Source organism: Labeo rohita, chromosome 9 (genome assembly GCF_022985175.1).
Source record: "Labeo rohita strain BAU-BD-2019 chromosome 9, IGBB_LRoh.1.0, whole genome shotgun sequence".
NCBI lineage: Eukaryota > Metazoa > Chordata > Actinopteri > Cypriniformes > Cyprinidae > Labeo > Labeo rohita.
This window is the reverse complement of record NC_066877.1, coordinates 22,362,157-22,387,372: the sequence shown is the minus strand read 5'-3', so window position 1 is coordinate 22,387,372 and position 25,216 is coordinate 22,362,157. Positions and strand designations below refer to the sequence as shown.

At 36.1% G+C, this 25,216-nt stretch overlaps 2 protein-coding genes across 7 annotated transcripts in view; both read right to left on the bottom strand.

Moving 5' to 3' along the window:
* The window catches only part of vangl1 (VANGL planar cell polarity protein 1), a 37,313-nt gene extending 31,633 nt beyond the window's left edge, over positions 1-5,680 (bottom strand). For 3 of the 6 annotated variants that reach the window (XM_051119976.1, XM_051119978.1, XM_051119974.1), the window contains exon 1: positions 5,528-5,680. The gene's annotated coding sequence lies outside the window, so the exon portion shown is untranslated. Of the gene's footprint in view, positions 1-4,020; positions 4,271-5,527 lie in introns of those variants that run through there. The other 3 variants (XM_051119977.1, XM_051119979.1, XM_051119975.1) reach the window with 1 other exon arrangement.
* A 4,623-nt stretch (positions 5,681-10,303) lies between these two features.
* On the bottom strand, positions 10,304-13,257 carry nhlh2 (nescient helix loop helix 2). The gene is made up of 2 exons (XM_051118581.1): positions 12,727-13,257; positions 10,304-11,776 (listed from the first exon to the last, which is right to left on the bottom strand). Exon 2 carries the CDS (start codon positions 11,723-11,725, stop codon positions 11,357-11,359), a length of 369 nt encoding a protein of 122 aa, XP_050974538.1. The 5' UTR covers positions 11,726-11,776; positions 12,727-13,257; the 3' UTR covers positions 10,304-11,356.
* Positions 13,258-25,216: the final 11,959 nt, after the last annotated feature.

The window sequence follows — 25,216 nt, the reverse complement described above, 5'->3', positions numbered from 1 at the left end:
GACAGGCAGAAAAGACAGAATCAGAGACCAGAAAGAGAAAGAGAGAAGAGGGGGGAGGGACAGTGAGAGAAAAAGGAACAGGAGTAATGATGGGAAAGAAAATACACTGTTGTCATCAGAATGAGCAACCAAAACTGACATATAAAAGCATACACACATAAACAGATCATGAACTGTTGTATCATAAAACAGTAAAGAGTCGTGCTTGTGTACTATATTACATGTGTGTGTACAAACACAGAGATTTTATACGTTATATTTAACTAATGTACATTACATATAATAGCCAAATTGTAAAAACACACAAACACACACACTTTCGATCTATATCTATATCTATAAGTTTACATACACCTTCCAGAATCTGCAAAATGTTAGTTGTTTTACCAAAATAAGGGGGATCATACAAAATGCATGTTATTTTTAGATATTTCACATAAAAGACGTTTACATATAGTCCACAAGAGAAAATAATAGTTACATTTATAAAAATGACCCCATTCAAAAGTTTACAAACGCTTGATTTTAATACTGTGTTGTTACCTGAATGATCCACAGCTGTGTTTTATTTTGTTTAGTGAAGATGTTCATGAGTCCCATGTTCGTCCTGAACAGTTAAACTGCCCACTTTTCTTCAGAAAAATCAGGTCCCACAAATTCTTTGGTTTTCAGGCATTTTTGTGTATTTGAACCTTTTCCAATAATGACTGTATGATTTTGAGATCCACCTTTTCACACTGAGGACAACTGAGGGACTCATATACAACTATTACAGAGAGTTCAAATGCTCACTGATGCTTCAGAACACATTGCATTAAGAGCCGGGGGTGAAAACTTTTGAACAGAATAATTTTCTTGCATTTTTTTCTTACTTTGCCTAAATATCATATTTTTATCATTCAGTTCTGCCCTTCAGAAGCTACAGAGGATACTTACATGTTTCCCAGAAGACAAAATAAGTTAACTTTACCCTGATCTTCAAATTCAAAAAGTTTTCAACCCCTGGTTTTTAATGCATTGTGTTTCCTTCTATAGCATCAGTGAGCATTTAAACCTTCTGGATCTTGATCAAAATCATACGGTCATTATTGGAAAGGGCTCAAATACACAAAAATTCTGAAAAACCAAAGGATTTGTGGGACCTGAAGGATTTTTCTGAATACCAGAGGGCAGCAAACAAAGGAACCTTGAACAACTATCACTAAAAAAAAGAGAAAAAAATACAGCTGTGGATCATTCAGGTAACAACACAGTATTAAGACTCAAGCATATGTAAACTTTTGAACAGGGTAATTTTTATGTAAATGTAAACAAAATGGATTATATGCAAATGTCTTTTATGTGAAATATCTTTTTCAGGTCAGTACTAAATAAAACATAACATGCATTTTGTACAATCCCTCTGATTTTGGTAAAATAATTAACATTTTGCAGATTCTGCATAGTGTATGTATACTTTATATACATTTTATTATATATATTTTATATTTTATTATATCTCTCTCACTATAATATATTTTTAAAACATTTATAAAGTAAAAATGTGTACATAATTATGCTTCATGTAATTTTTAAGTCAAGTTAAATGCTACAAATTATTATTATGGATGTATTATGGATAACTGTATTTATAGCATTCTGCCTTTTTTATATACAAATTTATTATTTATATCTGCATATGTACTAATGTTATTGCTAAGATAATCTTAAATTTAGCATTGCAGGATTCAAAAAAATTCTAAATAAAAATATAGTGCTCATATGGTTGGCAGAGGTTCAATCCTAGACTGCAATATTTCTCACCTTTCCTAATAATTTCCTGACATTCTTTTTAATTCTGTCATGTAAAAATGCACTGTAACTCTATCTCTTGTGTGTGTTACAGCAAAATGGCCAGAGAAAAAGAGAGTGACAGCAAGTTACAGTAGCGCAACAGAAAAATTGTATTACAGACCCTCGCTCTCTTTAATCTGGGTCTTTAGGCCTGATGGAAATTAAATAATTGTGTCAGAAACACTGGTAGCTCTATATTTAGCCAAAACAATCCAGCCCCATAGAGTATGCTATCTTGAACTCTCTCTCTCTTTCTCCAGCTGTGAGTGCAGTCCGTCTCTAAGAAGCAGATGTAGAGAAACCACCATGAACACACCCACAAACAGGAAGAGTAGTCAAAAACATCACAAACACCACTGTTTAAAAAAAAAATAAAAATCATAGTGTAGTCCTCATGCACTTGTGAAGTTCTCATGCTTGCAAGCTCAGTTACACTGCACTCCTGAAGTATTTCAAGTATTTGGATAATTACATTGTTAGTCTTGACATGCAAGCCAGTATTATTTTGTATATAGAAACACTGCGCTTATCACTTCTAGATCTTTAAAAGCACATGCAAATACATATACATATTTCGTGTACAGTCCAGATTGCTGCCAGTCTGGAAATTGTAACAGCGATTCAGAGTGATAAACACTATATACAATAAAATTGTGCATTTAACTGCATGAAAGGCTACTGACGCAGAATAGCCCATCATTTTTCCCATCGCAATAAAAACACCACATGCTTATGTGGTTAGCATAGTGATTGCAGCTAGGACCAACGGATGAGCTCTTCTGACGGATTTTACAGCAAGCCTTCCCAGCAGTTTAACAGTTATAAGGGTTGTTAACACTCCCTTCCCTGGAGCCTTTGCTAGAAGGCAAGGGATACTAAGTATACCAAGTCTATACTAAGATACTAAGTGTCGAAACGTCAACATATGTTGTGATAGTACAAGATACTATGAGTGTGTGAGAGAGACTTTCTGAGTGGCTTATCAAGCCCAATGTTTTCAGGCTACATGCCTTTCCGTGTTCTTCCTTGGAATGTTTTTTTAAACAATGATATGTGGTTGTAAAAACCCAAGCAAAAATAAAACACTGAAGCATTAAATATTAAACATAAGAAATGATGCCACTTTCAAGACACGCATAGAGTGTGTTAAATGCGTGTGTAGCAATAGAAAGACGGTTTATAAATACATTACAGGTACCCAAACAACAATGTGGGAGTTTTGTTCCTTCGTGGTGTTCTCGAGATAAAGTTTAGTGTTATTTTAGCGCATGAGAGCGTAAAACTTTTAGATAGGCCAATGCATAATTCATGTGCTGTCAGATATAAACTGCAAGAGTTGTACTGACAGATTAAAAGCTGCCGTTTGCAAGTCGGCTGTTTTCTGATGTGCAAAAGACATAAAATGTCTGCTTAACAAGAAAGACTGCCTCATTACTTATTTCTAGTGCTTCAGGAAAACGCACGATCCCACTGTTTATCAGTCAAACCCACATCGCGTACAACACATAACAGAGGTGCACATGCTCTGGTGAAATACCTGTTTGCTAATGTGTTACTAACACAATTCTAACTCAAGTTTGAGTAGTTTTTAGGCTTCACAATTCAGTCTCCTATGTCAAGGCATCTTTCAGAGTTCAACAGCATTACCTGACCTACATTAGCTGGCAGTAGTTTCCTAAAGAGACCAAGAAGTGTAAGAAAGTCCATGTGGACAGTTGTATTGGATACAATATCATTCATGTTGTACAAGCAAGAAGAGGATTGTATTATTGTAAAATGTGGTCCGTAACAATTCACAGCAAGTTAGGACAGCTGTATCTTAAGAAAGTGTAAGTGTATGCCCAATAAAATTAATTCACATCACCTTAATTTTGATGAGATGCTCTATATGCGACTCAACACTGACCTTAAACACTTGCTATTCCACATTTAGTATTACAGTGGAAAGTCAGAAAGTCAAGTGTTTAAGTCTAGAAGGTAAAGTCAGCCAGAAATCATTAGGATAAGCACATGCATATGTGTTTGGAAAAGATAAGAAGGATTATTTCTGACTGCTAACCCCCAAATAGCCTTTTAAAGATAATCATGATTATGGTCAGAGCTAGCCCCACCCCTTTTTCGTCATGATTATATATAAACAAAAGAAAGAACATGAGTCAATTAGGCTAAACATAAGCATCAATTTACCCTCCTTCTGCATCAGATCCAACGCAATGTGAAAAGGCACAATGATCTGTCATTCCTGCAAGCCGTTCGTTGTTTCTATGCGGATCACGCATTCAAAACAAAAATGATTCGCTTTGACATTGAACATATCCGTTTCTTTTTCCAATAATGCGAGTGCAACCCCCTCAGCCAAAGAGCAGTCTGTGAAGAAAAAAAACGGGAACCGCAAGAGGTCATAAATCGCGTGTAGCTCATGGGCGTAAATGATAGCGTTGGGGAGACCGGTTCATTCTAAAGAATCGGTTCGTTCGGATGGCTCCTTTTGAAAGGCGACTCACCAATTCGTTTAGCGCTTCGGAAGCCGTAGCGCGATGTTTACGTGTTTTTTTTTTGTTTTTTTTTTGGTGGATAAATGCATATGTATATATTACCTTGTTTTCCCAACAATTTACACATTAGGCTGTTTTTGTTATAGCTATTAGTCATTTTTTTGTAGCCAACTTTAATGGTAGCGGTTATGTGAAACAATAAAGAAATAAAAATACATTATAAAATAAAAGATTATAAGCATTAAAATAATAAAAAACTAAAAAGTGTGATCGTATAAAGAAACAAAAATAAAAATAAAATAATAAAACAGAGGAGAAAGGTGCGTCACTTATGTTATTCTTATAATAATACAGTCTGTAATAGCCCTTTTTCTTCATTAAAATGCATCCTAAAACGCAATAAAATGAAGTAAATGAATACTGTATGAACTAATATATGTTTTCCAGTGGTCATTTCATTGATTAAATATTTCATTATATTACTTGTCCACTTGTAAAGCTGTTAGTTCTTTCTTTATGAAATGTTCTGTCAGTGAATTCCTTCGCTCTGCTGCTTCAAGAATTGCTTTCACAGAATCATGAAAACGAATCGGCTCAAAAGAATGATTCTATTGCGAATCGGACATCCAGGCATAGATACACCACCCAAGTCAATGGAATGCCAACCATGTGCTTTAAAGAGGGGCATCGCTGCCTCTAATACATCCGATAAACACATCAGCAAATAAATAAACACGCACTTTTCGTGGTGTGCGCCTGATCCACCCATCAGCATTTTTGAAGGCGACTCGATGTCACAAAGCGAGATTAATGATCATAAGGAGTCATCCCATTGCACATTAAGAAAATCTGTTGGTGTTGTTTTTTTATCAGCATTAAAGGAAATATGACAGAAAATGTATCTAACCGTTGTGTTATTTGTATTAGTCTTGTTGATTTTCACTGTGAATATAACGGGTTAATCTTTGACGTCTCGTCAGGAAGCATCAATAATGATTTTCGTTCTATCCCTGTCGTAAGGACTACAGTCAATACTCTATGAGCAATGACTTTAATCTGTCATTTTACAGACAGCAGCTGGGCGTGAGAACTTGAACAACATGCATCCCAGTGTATTTCAATGCCAAAAGGTGTTCACTTGTATTTAGATCAATGCAGTGAACACAAAAGACTAGACAATAGGTATAGAAGAAACTTACCCAGCGGCTACGTCAGCATCCCCGATAAAATGATCCGATGATCAATACTGTACCCAGATTTACCCACTACCAGGCATTGCGACCAATCTAACGGCAGTAATGATAGTATCCTTTACAGGCGGAGCACACAGGCGATGCACTTTGGCTGAGGAGGTGGAGGGACCGACTGAGACTCATTACAGTGTGCTTCGCTAGGGGGAGTCATCGCCTCTAATTAGACACTCTGGTACAATTGCTTTTCCACAAATGGAATGGTAAATTACCAAATTTTGAACAATTTAAAGTTGATATTAAAATATATTTGGAGACAATAGAAAAAAGTAAAAATTTAAAAGCAAAAAAAGACTATACAGCTGTTTAATAAGTAAGTTGTTTATATAAAAAGTCTTTCTCTTGTTTTATTATTATTATTATTCATTTTATGATTTATTTTTATTTTTTATTTATTTTTTAACTTTGATTAATTTATTCTATTCCTTTATACATGTGTATGTGCATTGCCCCTGACATGTAAGGATATATGTGCTCTTTTATGTAAAATATATTGCTGTATTTGTATCTAGCTGTGTTCGTTAAAGTTCAATAAAAAAAAAAACATTTGCTCTTCCACAACACTAAAACGCAAATATAATATATATTAGAATATTTTAAACAATAAAAAATTATATATGCTGAATAAATTTGACTGCTTGTCTCACTGTGTTTCCAAAGTAGTTTGTGCATTTTTTTTTTTTACATCGTTTTGCCAGTAGGTGGAGACAAGTGACTGTCTTTAAGAGTGAGGAATTGAATCATTAATTCAGGCGATTCGTTCAAACACACGTTCTAATTCAGAAACATGTCAAATGACCTTCGTTATGAGCGAGTCAGTGATGAACCGATTCGTTCAGTGATTCGTTTAGGAGCTGTACACGCTGTAGGATTTGATTCTGCTTTGGCTTCGTTTGGATCTATCTTTTTTTTTTTTTGACAAGTAAGTGGCAGTTGTGTCAAAGATGTAACTTAGGCTACTCAATATTAAGTGTTTGTTTGTTGAACTAAAAGCAATGGCGAACTTGCGATCGTGCTGTTGGTTTAATTACATGCGGCTTATGTTGATATTACAATCAAGGCGCAGCAATAGCACACGATAGGTTATGTATATTAATCAGGTCAAATGTTATGTCCACATCTTTTGTTTGTCTCTCTTTCTGTCTGTTTCATTTACATCTCCCTGTCTGCAGTTCTTTACTGACTTCCTGATTGCATCCTGCTATCATACTCCATAAAACTGATGAAGCGAGAGAGATGCAGAGAGAGCTTGCTGCCATTAAATATAGCTCCATCCCCCACATATTCTCTCCACTGTACATGCCACTTACAGCTTTTCTTCAGTGTTCACTCACAGTGGTCACCAAAATAAGGTCATTTAGACTGTTGGTCCAGAATATGTCTGGAAATACACATATTAACATACTTTGGTAATGTAGATCGCCTGGAGGCCATTGTAAAGACATTTGTATCTGTGTAATAGTATTGTAGTGGTATTTAGTGGTGTACTGTAAGTCGCTTTGATAAATGTTTGTTCTAAATGAATACTATATATATATATATATGTGAGGACTGACAGGTTGACTTTTAATACTGAGAAACCTTTTAGAGTGATATATAAAGTCATTCCTCGTTTTGGCAGTATTTGCTTTTTGACTGATGCACCTTAATGTGGTCACTTCATATTAAATCAGTCCTTGCAATATTTTGTGTTGTTCATGTAAAAAGTCTTATTTTTACACTTTTAGAAAAAAGGTACAAAGCTATCACTGGTGCACATAAGTACCACATAAGTACCTTAAAGATGCATATCAGTACCTTAAATGTATGTATTTGTACCTAAATGGTACATATTTGTAACTTTTGAAAGTCTACCCCCTCAGTGACAGTTCTTTTACTTATGTGTAAGTCATAAAATTTTCACAAATTTACAAATGATAGGCCTATTATCAGCATAACAATTTAAGTGAAAATTCAGAATGTCACAGATTTGCTTAATTAGTGACCCAGAAGTAGTATACTGCCTAAAATAATTAATTATTATAACTAATAATTAATTAATTTGATTGTTGTTGTTTTTTTAAACTTTGTACTCTACATTAAAGAGAATGTGTACTCTTTACAAAAAAGTTTTACTTCTCATTATTGACCAATAGGGGGCGGCAAAGTTTTTTTTTTTTTACACTATTTCACTATTGAAAGCTAGACTTCTCTGACTTTTTGGACTTCTCTAAATTAATTTGAAACAAAAACACTGTAGTTGTTGGATGACAGATAAAGTTAATATTTTTCTGTGAGTTTCATCCACATCTACCCTGATATATGATCAATAATTATTATTTATTTTTAATAATATTATTTTTTGTTATAAAAATAATCCAATAATGAGGTTAATAATATTAATGTGATGTATCTTAATTTCTAATGCTTATTATTTTACAGACCTATCAGATAAAAGAAGTGACACTGAGTTTGTCCACTAAGTGACACTAGTGAGCACTTCACACAAAGTTTAGGCTTCGACTGGGTGGTATCTCTCAGCTGTTTTTTTTTTATCCTGTGGATTGACTTCATTACTGCACATTTTCTATCTCTCTAGTATTATCTGAGCCATTAGTCCATAGTATTATCTGATCCTGAGCTTATCAGGTGTGTTAGACATACAAAATGCAGTATACTTCAGGACTGAATAGAAGGTTATTTGTCTTTGATGGTTTATACTGGCCTAAAGTTATTGGGACACGTATAATTATAAAAAGAGAGTCAAGGGCCATTGAATATTACAGCATTTGTGATTGATTTGTTTAATGTGCACCCAACACTAAAAGTTAAAAGTCATAATTCAAAAAAAAAAAAAGATTTTATTATTGTCATTATTATTTCTATAGATACTACTGTTTTAAGTGACCCAGAGTGATTTGATGGGTGTCAATGATATTGTTATATAATGCATTTTATAAAGAGAGATTGTTTCAGTCATCATAGTGAAAAATACAACTGTGTGAAGACTGTGTGAATCCACTCGGTGGATACTAAAAAAAAATCGCAGAAAGACGGAAACATTTGGCACTTGATATTTTGTTCATAAATGCACTAGCGTTCCGTACATTTACCAAATGCCTTTTATAATCACAGTTGGCCTGTGCTACCGTTATTGCAACTTTATTGTGTTTGATTTTTTTTTTTCTAAAGCTCTTACAAAATACTAGTTGCCTAAGTCTGTATTTGATCCTGTGCAAGTATCTGACATGTTACAAATCTGTAATTTTCAACAAATGTTGTAATTCATCAACAAATGCACGCGTTGACTATGTCAGTGTGTCATTGTGTGATGAAAATCTGATCATTGTATGTCTGACGCGTGCACAGATGGTCCGGGAGTGCGCGCGCAGCCGGGTCGCATTGTTCTGAGTGTGACACTTTCTATGCGAGAGCTAATGAGAACAGACTGACTCTCGTTTTCCCCTCTAAGCAGTTTTTTTTCTAGTCTTTTCTTTATAAACACCCTTAATGTCGCCTGTCTCTCATCCGTCCGTTTCCATCTGGCCACAAATAATTTAACCAATCTGACAGATTGACCCGGGACATAGATAGATGGATAGATAGATAGACTGGTTTTAATTCGTTTTTAAACTCCATGAGAACAGATAAAGAGAATGATGTAGGCTGGGCCTTTTTGATGAAATATTTCTGCTTTGTTTTTAGAGAATATTATCTAAGATACATGTAGAGACGACAGATTGTCTCTTTGCATGAAGGGGCAACGTCTAATCTGGCTACCTGAGTTTAAGGCTAATGTATTCGACCCTTCTCCGTGACATACACGCAGACATATGGTATTACAGCGGGACTGTGGGTCATTCATTACATAATCCTCTAACGAGGCCTGTTCACGTCCAGCATGGAACACACAAATTGATCAGCCTGTTTGCCTGGGTAAGGAACTTTATTCTGTACCTTCTCGGATATGTTAGAAACGTAACATTTTTATGTACTAAACTATTTTTCACTAAGCAATTTCTTCAGGCCTACTGATTGAGTGAAACAATCATAGCTGAGATTGACGGTAAACCTTAACATCATCAGTTGAGTAAAAATCTTTAATGTGAAATATGACCAAGAATTGGACACGCACACACACGCGCGCGCACACATGCTCTCTTGCTCTTTCCCACGGGACGCAGCAGACGGGTCGTAATTTGGTTGCCTTGGCCCGTCTGGACAAGCACCTGTCTCCTCTCTGGGGAGAAAGTCGCCTTTGGGCCGTGAGCAGAGCGGACTGTGCATGTGTTGTGTGACAGCATGAAAAGGTCTTTTTTCATGGTGTTTTAATAGTTAAATAATGTTTTACGAGAGTGAATTTCATAATGTGAGCCCATAGTTCATAAGTTCATTGCAGTTGAAATGACGTGCGTGAAAGTAGTATGCACACAGAATCTTATTGGCACAATATCTTTAATTTCATTTTGTTTTATACAAAAACTACAACAGACGAATCAGCGTTGAATTAATATTTGTACTATTTATTCTAAAATAGTTATGAAAAACTGCGATACAAACCAGTGTACTGGCTATTCCACTACAAAATGACAGACAAAACCCTGCATTAACAGGGTGATCTTTGGATATGAGGCAGATGTGAGATAATTTGTTCACTATAAAATTTCCAAAAGGTTCACAAGAATCACGTAAACAAATAATCTCTATAAATAGTTTCTAAAAGAAAAATAAACTACTTTGAGATCATTTTTGGTCGCAGCAGAGAGAGCGTCTATGGGTAGCTTGTAGACTTGGAAGGCAGGCAGCACGCTTTTTTTAATGTGTATGGCCAAATTATTTATCTGACATTGATTGGGATTTCATTTTGTTGTACTTTTAAACCACCACAAGTCATCAGGTACCCAAAGCGCTATCTATGAGCAGTTTGTAAACAAAATAAACAATACAGCAATAGATCCTATCCGATGGGAAGTGCTTCTCGTTATCATAGGACAGGACATCAACAGCAACACCATTATAATAACCGTAGTGCACACACAGCGAAGGCCCTCCTACTCCTAAGAAAACTGCCAATTAAAAGTGCAAGTGGAAAGCAACGGTAAACCCAAACTCTGCGACATCAGTCTAAAATAGGAATATTAATAAAACATTAAATATTTACATATATACGTAAACACTTTAGATATGCTATCTTAAGGACACTCACATAACTTAATTTACTTTATAAATAAATAAACAAGAAAATATAAATTAACAGCTAACAAGATTACGATTTGTTCCAGCACACAGAAGTAGCCTATACATTTTTCCAGACGGGTCGTAGCCTATAAAATCAGCTTGATTTATAACAAGGTTGCGAAAGATAAATGCTGTTTGTTTCGTTTATGTAAGATCCAGTCCAAGTGAAATCTCTCCAAAACAAATTATTGCCACAAATGCGCTTGTGATGTTGGATAGCTAATCTTTGAAAAGCTATAAACTGCTACACTATCAAAAAAACAAGCAGCTTCACTTATTGCGATAGCTACATTAATTTTTCGGTGATGCTTTATCATAACTAAAGGTTTCCTCCATTTATTTTGTTCCGATTTCCTTTCTTAAATAGCGGGGACAGACAACAAAACATAGCTTAGGCTTATTTCTGAAAGTAATTATAAGGTGTTACCCTCTTTTTTTCTTTCTTTTTTAGTAGTTGTGTGAGCTGCTGGAATATGCTACTTCTCAATGTCTATAAAAGTATTCTTTATACACACTTGTGGAGTTTTGTTTTGAAGTACTGGTAAATGTGCCGAAGTTCGTTTAAACGTCCAAAACGTGGTTAAGATAAGAAATATAACAGATAGCTAGGCGAAGTATTTCTATCTTGGACAGCTTCTTGTCGGGTGGAAGTGTTGGTAACAGCTTTCTAAGCTCAGCGAACGCTACGTTGAACGCTTCCACTCTGATGCGTTCGCGCGTGGCATGCGCAGAACGGTATTTCGCGGTGGCGCGCCTCCTCCGTCTCTTCTCCTCTCTGGTGAGCGCGGCTGGCACGAGTGCACGAGTCTTGCCATCCTCGGCCTCTAAGGGTTCGTGAGCCACACATTCCACCTTCATGACGTTCAGACATTCCGTGTCCGGCTGTGTCCAGGTGAGGTCAGGATCCGTCTGATCGGGGCTCAGCATCATTTTCAGATCCGTTTGATCAAGGCTTCAAAAGTGCACTGATTGTTAACTACCCTGGTGAAGTAGACACAAAGGATTTGTTTTCAAATATGGACAGTAATCTCTACATACTTTAATAGCTACATTCAGTGCAATAACTGAAATAAAAACTAAAAATAATAAATCAACTCAAAAATCGAACGATCTCATGTAGTGGATAGAATGTCTAGAATAAATGATTGGTGAATGAACATTTCACCTCCATTTTGAAGGTAACACTCTAGGCTATTCGTTTCTGTTACTTTAAAAACAGTTCAGCAGCTACTAAATGTTTGTGAATGGTTGTCAGTGTGCATTTTGCAATTCAGCTCTCTCAGCACAGATTATAATCAGTAGATGATTATAAATACTCACTGGTTCCATGCAAAAGTTAATGGAAATCAATTATTGTCACAAAACCAAAGTCATAGCTGACCATCTGTCGCAAATGCAAATGCAAAGGCTATAGCTCCAGATGACACAAGGGTGCTTGAATCTCAAATCATGGATTCAGTCATGAACATTTTAAAAAAGGTATGTATTTATTATTTTTATTATCAACGCCATGCACTTTTAGTTGCATGTTATCTGCACACCTACTGAGTGATGCAAGTGAACTACACTCTGACACTGTAAAAAAAATTGCCAATTACAACAGTAAATGTACGTTTACTTGCTGTCGTTCATTTTAAAGAAAAAACAAAACGACAACCTGTAGTGATTAGTTCTTTGCATTTGTTCAACGACTTTAATTATAGAAGATCGAACTGACATCCTGAAAACTCAAAAGTTGTAATTATTTTGTGATGAAAACTAAAAAAAGTGATCCTAAAAATGTGACGATATTCAATAGCAATGTAATTGTTTTTGCGGAGCTGCTCGTTTTTATTGGACTGTTGTTGTAGCTAATCATTCAGTAGGCTAGAATGCAATTTACAGCATGAAGATGAGTAAAAAGTATTTTACGAAATTGATTTGAAACTCACCTCTGTTGATGATGTATCGGAAGAGAATCAATTTATTCCCCCAAATCCCTTTTTATCAAGTCTGTTTTCAGTCAGTGATTCATATTCATCTGTCCATTGTGCTTTCTCAATATTTATTTCAGCAACAGCATTTCTCAGTAGTATTTTCCTCGCCACTAATTCCACGCAGCCGGCAACGTAGATTCGTGTTGTTATATGAAATTTCCGAAAGCAGAATTACAGAATGGATATAAATAACAGGACCGGTAACGCACGCTCGGACATGTGTTGCCCTCTGACCCGTGCGTAGATAACAATGGACACGCGTCCTCAGATAAGATCGATTAGATACGAAAGTGTCGTCTCAGGCTGTCCTTTCTGTTTCCCGTGGATTAGGACAACATTGCTCCAGCCATCCTTACAGCCACGCGTGCCTGTCCTCGTGCCTGTGATGATTTGAGAGATAACATTCCACTGGCTCCCTTTAAAGTCTCCCTCTCTCGCTCTCTTGCTCTCTCGCTCCCTCTTACAAATCATTCACTTTATGCACTTATCCACGACAGTCACACCTCCGTCCCACCCCCTCTTTTTTCTCTCCTTCCACTCAGCGAGTTCTTTCTCGACCAGATTGAAAGGAGCGCCTGAGGCTAGAGCTGGACGCGAGTTTTTGGCAGTAACGCATGGGTTGTACGCCCGTGTTAAAGTGGTGCAATTGTTTGTAAAAGTTTCAGCTGCTAATCTGAACATTTTAGCTGAATTGAGTGTTTAGTTATGATATTTTAAGAAAATCCGTTTTATAATATGTTGACATTTTGGATGACTGGAGTATCGCGAAGCCTACCTTTTTTTTTTTTTTTTTTTTTTTTTTTTTTTATTCTTATACATTTTCTATGACCTAAATTAAAAGATATATTCAAGAAAATACTAAACAAAATTCACTGTTATACAACAGGGATATTAAATGTACTGCAAAAACGCTACAAAGAAAATTAAAATAGTGTAAAGTTTAAAGGAAATTGTCACAAGTGATGGTAAAAATGCAGTTTTGATCTAAAAACGGTGTTTGAAAAAAATTCGCACTGATGTTGTTTGGTCTGTTTCCAAATGTATTTTTAGTAAGATTTTGTACTTCAGCATCAGCTGATAATTAACTAGATTTGCTTGGTTTGCCTTATGTGATGTACACGATTTTAAGTCTACACCATTTTAAAACTTTTCGCAAAATCTAAGCTCTCTAGAAGTCATAAAAAAGCACGGATGGAGCCGCAAACTTCCATGGACCCAAAAGGTTCTTTATCCACCTTATTTTTCAACGCAAAAGTAAGCAGTTTTCTGTGAATGTGCGAGACTTCCGGTTCATTAACCGCTATAGGGAAATAAGGAGAATAACAAGGTGCCATAAACGGTAAAACTGTTTGCACCACAAACCAGTGTGTTCATAATTAACATAACACATTGAAATAATATGGTAAGACACACCAATTTGCAGTAAGCAGCAAAACGAACTGTTCTGTACCGATAAAAATAGCTAGAAGCAGATGAGACTGGAAGCGGAGCCAATAAAATTTACCAATAGCCACACCCACTCTTATGGGAAGAAAAAGGTGGGTAGTGAAAAAAGTTTCTTCAGATTTTTAAAAAATCTAAGAAAAATAAAAACGTTTTTTGAGAACAGTTTCCTGAAAGGTGAACCAAAAATGATTTTTCTATGGCATTACTGCAAAAAAACCTTTTTGGAAATTTTGTTTTTAAGAGTGTAGTATATAAGAAAGTATATTGTGTGAGTATTCATCAACCCATGATCTTTCAAAGATCGATCCTGTTATTTTTCAGTAAAAAAAAATCCAGTTAGTAATGATTTGTTGTGAGAGGCAAGATTGTGTGATTAGATGGGTAGAGAATGGCCTTGAAGAGGTTTACTCTTCTCGATGAGAGACAGAATTTTAATATTTATCATGAAAGATAAAAGGGACAGTGGTGTTTAATATATCGCCAAACTTCTCATAAAAGACGGGTAAAGAATATTTCACTCTAATAGGCATGTCAGTGGCAAATAGATCCACCTAGTCTGTGCATGTGATTGGAGAAGACAGTTGTAATATAATCAGGAAAATGAATGTATAGTTCAATACCAAGTTTGATGAGAGAAAAAAAAATCTTTAATATAAAATTAAATCATTGGAATTCTTCAGGATCCACAAATCATGCATTTCACTATTATTGATCATGGCTGATGAGAGTATTAGATTCCATTAAAACCTCTTATTTCTGTCCTCTGTTTGTGAACAAAGTCAGCTGGTTCGCTATTTCCTGCAACACACCCCCCCTCCCCTCCTCACACATACACATATAAATACACAGAGTCAAATGTGAGAAAGAGGCATATGGCTTCCAGAGTCACCCATCCCCCCTCTGCTGCCCTTTTTTGCCTGGTGCATGTGTTCAGATCTGGGCATTGCTTTGGGAAGGGGGCAAAGACCTCACTGACTGAATTAAGGTCTACTCTATGTGTGTGTGTTGGGGCAGCTGGCTGATGTTGCTGGAAGGATGGAAAGATGGATGGGTGGATGGAGAGATGGATGGAGGCAGGATGTCTGACCCAGGGCCAGTGGAGGGGTATGAAAATAGTAAGACCCAGAGAAAGAGAGAAAAAAAAAACAATAGAGGGGAGGACATGAAGACAGAAGAGAACTGGGCATGAAGACAATGGGATGGAATATTTTGACTGGAAAGAGTCAAATGTGTTTTGGAAAATATTCTGAGTATTATGTTAAGTGTGGGTATGAATCTGTTTGTAACGGCTTTGGTTTTGTATAATTTGGTTTAGTCAGATTATGCCGTCACCGAAGGGAACATATGTTGTCCTGTGTGTTTAGTTTCAGGAGGGCTGGTGGAGATCATAAGTATTGATCTCTGTTGTTCATGGTGAAAGAACAATGGATTGCAGCTCATTTCACGGCTTAATTCAGTCCAAGTACGCGGTCAATAAGAATACCTTCTGCTGGGCCAAGCTGTGAGGCATGTTCATTTAAATCACAGAAAACAAATTTTCAAAGCTTTTTTGTAACGTGTAAAACAAAAAATTCCCCATCTGCCTCATACTTGACAAAAAAAAAATAAATCGCTGATATAAACTGTTGTTCAGCTACATAGATGGATAGATAGATAAACAAGAAGTAAATAGCGAATAACTTACATTTTAGACTCAAAATTGGCAGTTATTTTTTGCTACTCCAAAAACGGTACTAAACACAGTGCACAATTAACCATAATGTGACTTTGAACAACACACACAGGTGCTTTGTTCCTTTGTGAATCTGTGTTTTTGAATGAATCTGTTGAATCAATAATTCATTGACTCACTAAACTAAAGACTTCACTTGTCACCACCATTGCCGTATTGATGCAACCTTCAGAAAGAGTCATTACCAATAATGCACAGACTGACAGCCTGAATAAAAAGTCTTAATTTATCTTGTACTGTATATCTGAATTCGGAATAGCCTTTTTTTTCCTCTTAAAGGGATCATCAGATGCCCATTTTCCACAAGTTGATATGATTCTTTAGGGTCTTAATGAAAAATCTATAACATACTTTGGTTAAGATTTCTCAATGGTAGTGTGAAAGAACACCCTTTTTACTTTGTCAAAATCAGCTCTGCAGACATCAACCCATTTTGTTGCATGTTGTTTTAAATGCAAATGAGCTTTGCTCACCCCGCCCCTCTCTTCTGTGGGGTGAAGAGCTGTGCTCTGTTTACTTTAGCCGCGTTTATCCACGAAACTTGCCAACTAGCACATTATTAGGAAAGGCGATTGTAAAGATTTTTAAAAAACGCTTATAGCGGCTTAGATGTCGGGAGTAAATGATGACTACTATGTTCATTATTACGTCCAACAACAAAACACCTCAGTGGCTTAGGAGCCGTTTTTGGCTACGTCCCTGCTCCGGCGTCAAAACAATGGCGGTCAGACTGTTACCAAAGCCACTAGAAGGCAAGCCTGCAACCATTAGCCAAAAAAGCGAAACGGCTTCTGTTCTGGCAGTATGTGGGAAACTAGACCAGAGGCCATTTTTTTCAAAGGATGCCAACGAAAAGCCTTTATTATGCTGAATAAACAGCTTTTTAGAGGAATAGTCTAAAACTATTTTTAGAGTTTACCACAAAAAAATGCTGTTTTATAAGAGAAGTCACTGACTTTTTGCAAAGGGTGGGATTCAGCTTATAGCACTTCTCATTCATTCCTATGGTATCTGTAAACAGTGACTGAGTTTTACACAACTCTAACTGAAATTCAATGATGTCAAGGCTGTAATGTGATTGGTTATTAAGGGACACGTGATCCAAGATGACCGTTACGCTTTCTCCAATAGTAAGTAATACAGACCCTCTCATCTCCCTATAAGACAGTCTCTGCTGTTACAGCTCACTCAGGGCAGGTCTAAAGTAAGACGGCCGTGTCAATCAACTATCATGGGAGCGGGCCTGGTTCATTTGACGTCACACAGACAAGAAGTTGAGAATGGCCTCATTTTGAAAAAGGGTATAATTTTTTTAGGGATTAAATAAAAACCGCTGGGTGGATTTTTATGATTGTGAATGGATGTGTACATTAACTGCCTTTACACATTTATTTTCAAACAACATGTAAACGTGAATTTTGCATCCGATGACCCCTTTAATATGGTGCTGAACCTCTTAAAGTTGGTATGATTCTTTAGGGTCTAATGAAATGTCTGCAACATACTTAGGTCAAAATCCCTTAATGATCATGAAAAACAACACCCTTTTTACCTTGTCAAAAAACAGCTCTGTTCACAGCGACCAATTTTGGTTCATGTCTCTTTAAATGCTAATGAGCTCTGCTCACCCCACCCCTCTCCTCTCTTCCTCAGAAGAGGAAAGGCGATTTGCAGATAATCATAAAAAATATAAAGCGTGAGACTTACTACTTCTGGAGGTGCAGCTGGATCACGGACAGTGGGTTCTGATCCATCCTTGTGTTTTAACTTTTTATCAAAATCTGCCATGAATCGTCCCTCAGTGGCTCTGATGTCAAGAGAAAATGAAGACTCTTATGTTCACTTTTATATTCAACTACAAAACACCTGCATTGCTTACGAGACATTGTTGTTGCTACAGCTGCTCAAGCGCAGACAAAAATGTTGGACAGCGTACAACTGGCTGAGGGTGGAAATATGCTAATACGGGATAGTCCGTTAGCGTCAGTGGGCGGGGCTTGAGCAACATGACATCATACTGCTCAGAAAATCAAAATGATTGATAATTCAGAATGTTTAGGGGTTTTTTTGGGGGGGGATTAAAAAAGAAGTGAATGAATTTTTATCATTGTAGCGTGGTTGTGTCCACACACTACTAAGACACTTTTATATGCAAACACCATGTACAAGTGAATTTTGCATTCAAAGTCCACTTTAACTGGCATCTGTGGATCCACGAAGAACATTGCACATCCATGTAACCTTTCCATTTTTCCAAGTTTCTTTATAGTGGAAGAAGGTTATTCAGAATGTTCTTCACAATTAGAAAGAAATGGCTCGTTTGAGATCTGTTTACTAAAAGGTTCTTTGGGGAACACAAAATGGTTCTTCCATGGCATTGCTTCCAAAATCACACTCCCATTTGAGAACTGGAACTAACTCTTGTAAAATGTGAGATTTTTTGGCATTCGGTGGGAATACTACACCTAATTAAGCAAATGTTTGCATGTCCGTTCATATAATTGTTGCAATCTCAATAACTTGTCATGGAGGACAAATTAATTTAAATGGATGGTTTAATTCACAAAATCATTTAATGACATATCTCATTAAGATAAGTACATAACTTCTGCACTTTTAGAACGCTGAGTGAGTCTGAACATGGATTGCTATACTGAGGGTAGTCTAAACTCAGCTGCGTGACTGACCCAGGCACTGGATAGCACCCATTACAGCCCCAATGAGAGCCAGCTGCAGCTCATCAGCACAGGACACCTGAGCTCATCTCTGCTTGGACATACTGCCCTTTACACACAATAACACTGGTGCACACAGACGCACAATGTTACATCCATGCACATGCATGCATAGGATTCTCAAGGACGTGGTTTTAGGGGTTATTGTTGGCGTCAATCTGACAGGAGCACAAAGAGTTACTATCCTTGTACGAGACGGAACGACGAGAAAGATGAGCGATGGCATATATTTTCTTCTTTCTCACCTCTCCAGGGTGAGCTCAGATCAGAACACCTCCTCCTCCCCCATGAATTGGGATCAGGTGGGGATCAGCTGGACCTTCGAGAAGGGGGGCAGAGGGTTTATGTGTGTGTGTTTTGGTAGTGGTGCTGATGAGCAGGAGGGTAGGGGTGCCAGGCCGGCCGGGGGCCAATGTTGCACCTGTGAGAGATCCTGGAGGCAAATCTGGGTGTAGATGCATGGATATGATTGGAAAGGTCCATCGTTGCACCTGCACAGAGACGACTGAAGAGTTTGACAAGCCCAGAAATAATAAAAAAACAACCTAACTTTGGCTTTCATGATACATCCAAGAAGCGTGCTAGATGTGTGGCTGCACTCCTGGGCGGGAAGAACGAATTGGTCAGTCCTTTCCCCCAAGAACAATCTTTGAGGTGTAAATAACTGAGACAAAGAGGGAGTTAAGAGAGTACCCAACATCTTTCTCCCTTTTTGCTTTTCTCTGTCTCTCTCTTTTTCCCTCCCACTTTGTCTCAAGGGATTGTACCAGCCTGGCTTGAACTGGACACCATCTGCTATAATGTGACAGAATGGAACCCCCAAATACTTTCATTTAATTCTGCTTTGTGTGTGTGTGCACATGAGAAGAAAGCTATTATCTATGGTTTTCAGAAAAAACACAGCTTTTCTTCTGTACATATATGGACTTGTATACATACCCGCATCTGCACATGTACACTAAAGGTGTGTGGGTCATATTAGCACCCAGAGTTTGTTCCCTTGAGTCCTTTGTTGAATTTAAAGCCCATCTGTTTTTCTCTAACAAGCCTTGTCTTTTCCTCTTTGTTATTTTAGCCCTGTTTTTGTGCATTTTGTTTGTTTAAAGTGCGTGTGATCAAATTAAAGTATTACAGGCCTCTAAGATTATGAGAAATGTGAAAAATCAGCACCATGGACAGTGCTGGACAACCATATGCACCTTGCTATAATGCAAGGATTAGTATTTATTTATATTATACCAGATATCTGTGAATGCATATGCTGAATTTCATAGGAGCACAACAGGCAGTATCAGATTTCACTGAACTTTTAGTAGGTATGAATCATATTTAATATAAAGGAGTGAAACCATGAAACACTTCTGTCAATTTCTAACCCTTATATGGTGGTTTTGCAAATGCAAATTATTTTCTATTAAATGCTAATTATTCAATTGAATAATTTATTAGCTTCAAAGCTGCTAGAGGGGTATGATGGGAAACTGATGAAAGCATTTAAAAAATGTGTCTGATGAAATGTGTCATACTCATGTCATATTCTAAAGTCAGATATTATGCTTTTGCTATACACATTTGTTTGATATTCTATGCAATAAAGAGAGTGTAGAATGAAAATGAAAGCTGTGAAGCTAGTATTTGTAGTTGTTGATTTGTCATTGGCGTGTTTAGAGAGAGAGAGACAGTACTGGAGGGGATATTTTAATGTCCCATCAAGACCTAATTTATGAGATGAATTACTGAGGATCACTTTTTCAACCCTATATAAAGGCAGTGTTTCGTCTTCGTTGTTGCTGTGTGATCAAGATTGATCTCTTCATTGAAAGCATAACGCTCCACCCACCACCAACAGGAGATCTTTTCCTTTCTTCCTATTAATTAAAGTATGAAAAAAAAAAACTTTTAATTAAATGTTTGGGGTTAGTAAGATTTTTGTAAATAAATTAATATAATTATATGAATATTAATAACTTTTATTTAGCAAGTGACAGTAAAGACTAGAAATTCAGCTTTATCATCACAGGAATAAATTACATTTGAAAATATATTAAAAAAGAAAAATTTATTTTACTCCTTTATTTACTACTAATTTGGATCTAATTAAAATATTAAAAATTATTACAAAAATTAACCAACCTCAAACTTTTGACAAGTAATATTTCATTAAAAGGTAGCATGCTGTACTCATATTCAATCTACAGATAAGCACAAACTATGGGCAGGCGAGCTGGTTGTCATCGACTGTAATATTCTTCCCTGAGTTTGAAATATGACTGCATCCTATCGATCGGATGTGGTGTCACGGTGACTAGGCAAGAGAGAGAGAATACAGGCTTGCAAAAAAGTAGGAAAAACAAGGAAAAACAGCTGCAGTGGTCATAGTGAGAAACGAGCAGGCAGAGTGAAAGGCGACGCAAGGACAGATCCGTGTTATTTTAAGGCAAAGTGACAGATTCTTACAGGCACATACATAAACCTGTAGTGATGTGTCTGTGCCTCAATACCTGTGTTATTGTTGAGTGTTTGATGTGGACTCGACCTCATCTTCTATGTCCATGAGACTCTGATAGTTTTCCCTCTGCATTCACATCATGTCTCGTCTCTGTCATGTGTGTGCGGCCGTGTGTGTTTGTGGATGATGGGAGTGGAGTGGACACATGGATATGAGGAACTGGTGCCTTGCCTGAGGAAAGCTGTAATAGCAGCTGCCAGCGTGACTGACTTACTTTTTCTCTTTCTTTCTTTCTTTCTTTCTCCTTCTATCTATCTATCTATCTATCTATCTATCTATCTATCTATCTATCTATCTATCTATCTATCTATCTATCAGTCTGTCCATCCATTTGCCCCTCTGTCTGTCTATCTATCTATCTATCTATCTATTGATCTGTCTGTCTGTCCATCTTTCTTTCTTTATTTCTTTCTTTCTGTTAGTCTGTCCGTTCGTTCACCTGTCTATTGTTCTTTCTATCTATCTATCTATCTATCTATCTATCTATCTATCTATCTATCTATCTATCTATCTATCTATCTATCAGTCTGTCCATCCATTTGCCCCTCTGTCTGTCTATTGATCTTTCTTTCTGTTTCTTTCTTTCTTTCTGTCTATCTATCTATTGATCTTTCTTTTCTGTTTTTTAATCTATCTATCTATCTATCTATCTGTCTGTCCGTCCATCTTTCTTTCTATCTCTATCTATCTATCTATCTATCTATCTATCTATCTATCTATCTATCTATCTATCCTTCTTTCTTTCTTTTTTGTTTCTTTCGTTCTTTCTTTCTATCTCTATCTATCTATCTATCTATCTATCTATCTATCTATCTATCTATCTATCTCTGTCTGTCTATCTATCTGTCTGTCCGTCCATCTTTCTTTCTTTCTATCTATCTGTCCGTCCATCTTTCTTTCTTTCTTTTATTCTTTCTCTCTCTCTCTCTATCTATCTATCTGTCTTTCTTTGTAGTCTGTCCGTTCATCCATCTGTCTATTGATCTTTCTTTCTTTCTTTCTCTTTCTATCTATTAGTCTGTCCACTCGTTCATCTGTCTATTGATTTCTTTCTTTCTCTTTGTCACTCTATCAGTCTATCTATCTATCTATCATCCATGTATCTATCTATCTATCTTTGTACTAGTCTGTCCATTCGTCCATGTGTCTATTGATCTTTCTTCCTTTCTTTCTTTTAGAAAGTCTGTCTGTCCGCCCGTTCATCTATTGATTTCTTTCTTTCTCTTTTTCACTCTATCAGTCTATCTATCTATCTATCTATCTATCTATCTATCTATCTTCATTCAATTCATTTGCCTCTTTCACCTAAAAAAAAAATCACACTATTTCCCTTGGGCCTTTCCTCTACGACCATAATCATCTATCTAATGAAGAGTGGCAATCCCTATGATGAAGGCCCTTCCCCCCCTTTCTCTCCTCTTTCTCTCCCCCAACCCCAATTTTACTGTCTGTCCACTTTTTTTATACAGGTGACTGGGTGTTTTGATTGGGTGCTGCTGCTTCTATTTTGCGATATAATATGGATCAGCCGTCACGTGACTGATTTTGCACAGGCCTGGAGTATCTTTTCTACTTTTACATGGCTATTTCCCTGTAGTTTAGACACCCTCGAGGGATGTGCCATGACTGAAACACTGTGCGAGTGTGTGTTGTGTGTATTTATGATGGAAATATATGAGTCTTGTTTTCTTTTTGTCTCTGAGGGGACAGGTTGCCGTGGTAATGATGCCTAGGGGAGAGGGGTAAGATGTAAATTGGGTGATCATCACAGAATGTAAAGTGAAATCTGCAGTGTACCACGGGAGTCTGAGTAAGAGAGACAGACAGAGTGAAAAAAAGAGAGGGGTCATGTCCTGCAGGCGCTCAGGGTCTAAGATGCTGAATTTCCCAGATGAAAGAGAAAACAGGGCCTGTGTTTTTAGTGAGAGTGTACATGTGTGCCTATGATACAGTCAGACTACACAGCATGTCTGGACATGACTGCTCAAAGTCCATAATCTTAATTGGCGCTCTCTTGAGATTATGAGTGCTGGTTAATTGGAAAAACACCCTCACTTGCTTTTATCTTTTCGTTTAGAAAAAAAAGTTAAGCATATATAAATGCTCAAATTAAATGAAAAAAAAAAAAATAAATAATAATAATAATAATTAAATAAAAATAAATTATAAAATAAATAAATAAATGAACAAATAAACACATAAATAAAATGACAGGACAGATATAAAATAAATTAGGTTATTCCATTCAATTAGATGCAACTTTATATATCAGTTAATTTTTTCTTTAATATGACAGTGTAAAACATTTTTATTTACCACAACATGTGCAAAAAAACGAATTATGAAATTATAATGTGAAATATTAGTGAATATTAGGCTTTCCAGGATATTATTAGTAAAAACAAACTTATATATAATACATATATAATTTTATTTGTTTATATTTTTGAAAATAATATAAAATTTTTTAAATAATAATAAAAATAGCAGTGGACTCCAGCTTGTGCGTTTGGAGAGCTTTTCTATTCTCAGAGGCTGCAGGCAACATGTGTACCTAACAAAGAAGCTGCAATTTCAGGCATAACTAAACATGCACCAGTGGATATGAACAGCACTAAATACTGTATTGCTTTTTAAGAGGGGAAAAACCCAGGAAGAGGAAATAATATATTAAAGATATAAAAAGATATATTTATATGTACATGTAGAGCACTGACATGATGCTTTGCAAGTGGACATTGGACATAGATAGACAACATAACCATATTGTTATGTGAAAAACGGCATGTGTAACGACACCCATATTTAAATCTGTCTCATTTTATGTACAGAAATGTCAGCAAAAGAAGGTTGTCATGAAACGGAAAGGTCATTTTTGTGTACTTACTTTTCTCTCTCCCACTCTGTTCCTTTTTTTATCTTGAACCAGCCAATGATATCTCAATGTTTTATTTTTTTCTTCTTCCTCTTCCTGAGTTTGTCCAGTTGCCAGGTAACCCTGGGTCACATCTGGGGTCTAAATCGAGCACTTTCTCTTCCTAGTTATCAGAGAGATGGGCTGTAATTTATTAGTTTGATAAAAAAGAGAAAGGTATTATACAGCACCGCCAATCTCCACAGAGCTTGTTTGGAATTCATGCCCTATCCCATTTCCGGTGCATTCCTTGCGGCATCTCTGAGCCATTCATCTTTAAATTGACCACCTGAGCCAGGTTTCTGCATATTCAGTTGGAAGAAAGCACACTAGGCTTGGACAGCCAACCCTGTAGATTCAACATGTGCAGTAGCTTAATGGAATTAGGATTTTAAAGGGATTTTTTTGAAGCAATTTTTTAATTCATTTAATCAATTATATTATGTTTGCGATCTACATTGAAGCCCATTTCTGCCACAAACACACATACATAAATACATAAATAAATAAATAAACATGCTTTGGTAAATCATAATTACGACATAAAAGGTTGAAATTTTGAGTTGCAATTATGACATGAAAAGCAAACATTATTTATGCCTTAACTATGGCTTTGTCATAATTATGAATGAAAATTAATATGTAATTTTTTTATATGTATGTTTTTTATCTTAATTTTGTCATAATTATGGCTTTTTATATCAGTTTCAACTTGTCTTATTAATGACATTTTGTCATATGTAATTTTTATCTTATTTTTTTTGTTTTTAAACTTTTTGTCATATTATGTATTTTTTTTATCTTTATTTTGTCATAATTATGGCTTTTTATGTCAGTTTCGGTTGGTCTTAATTATGACTGTCAAGTGTAATCTATTATCTTAATTTTGTGATATGGCTTTTTTTCTCAATTTCATCTAGTCTTAATTTTGAATTTTTGTCATATTTAATTTTTTATCTGAGTTTTTCTGATATTATAGCTTTTTATTTCAGTTTAAACTTATCTTATGACTGATATTATGTAATTTTTATCTTGATTTTGTCACAATTATGACTTTTTATCTTAGTTTCAACTTGTCTTATGACGTTTTGTCATATGTAATTTTTATA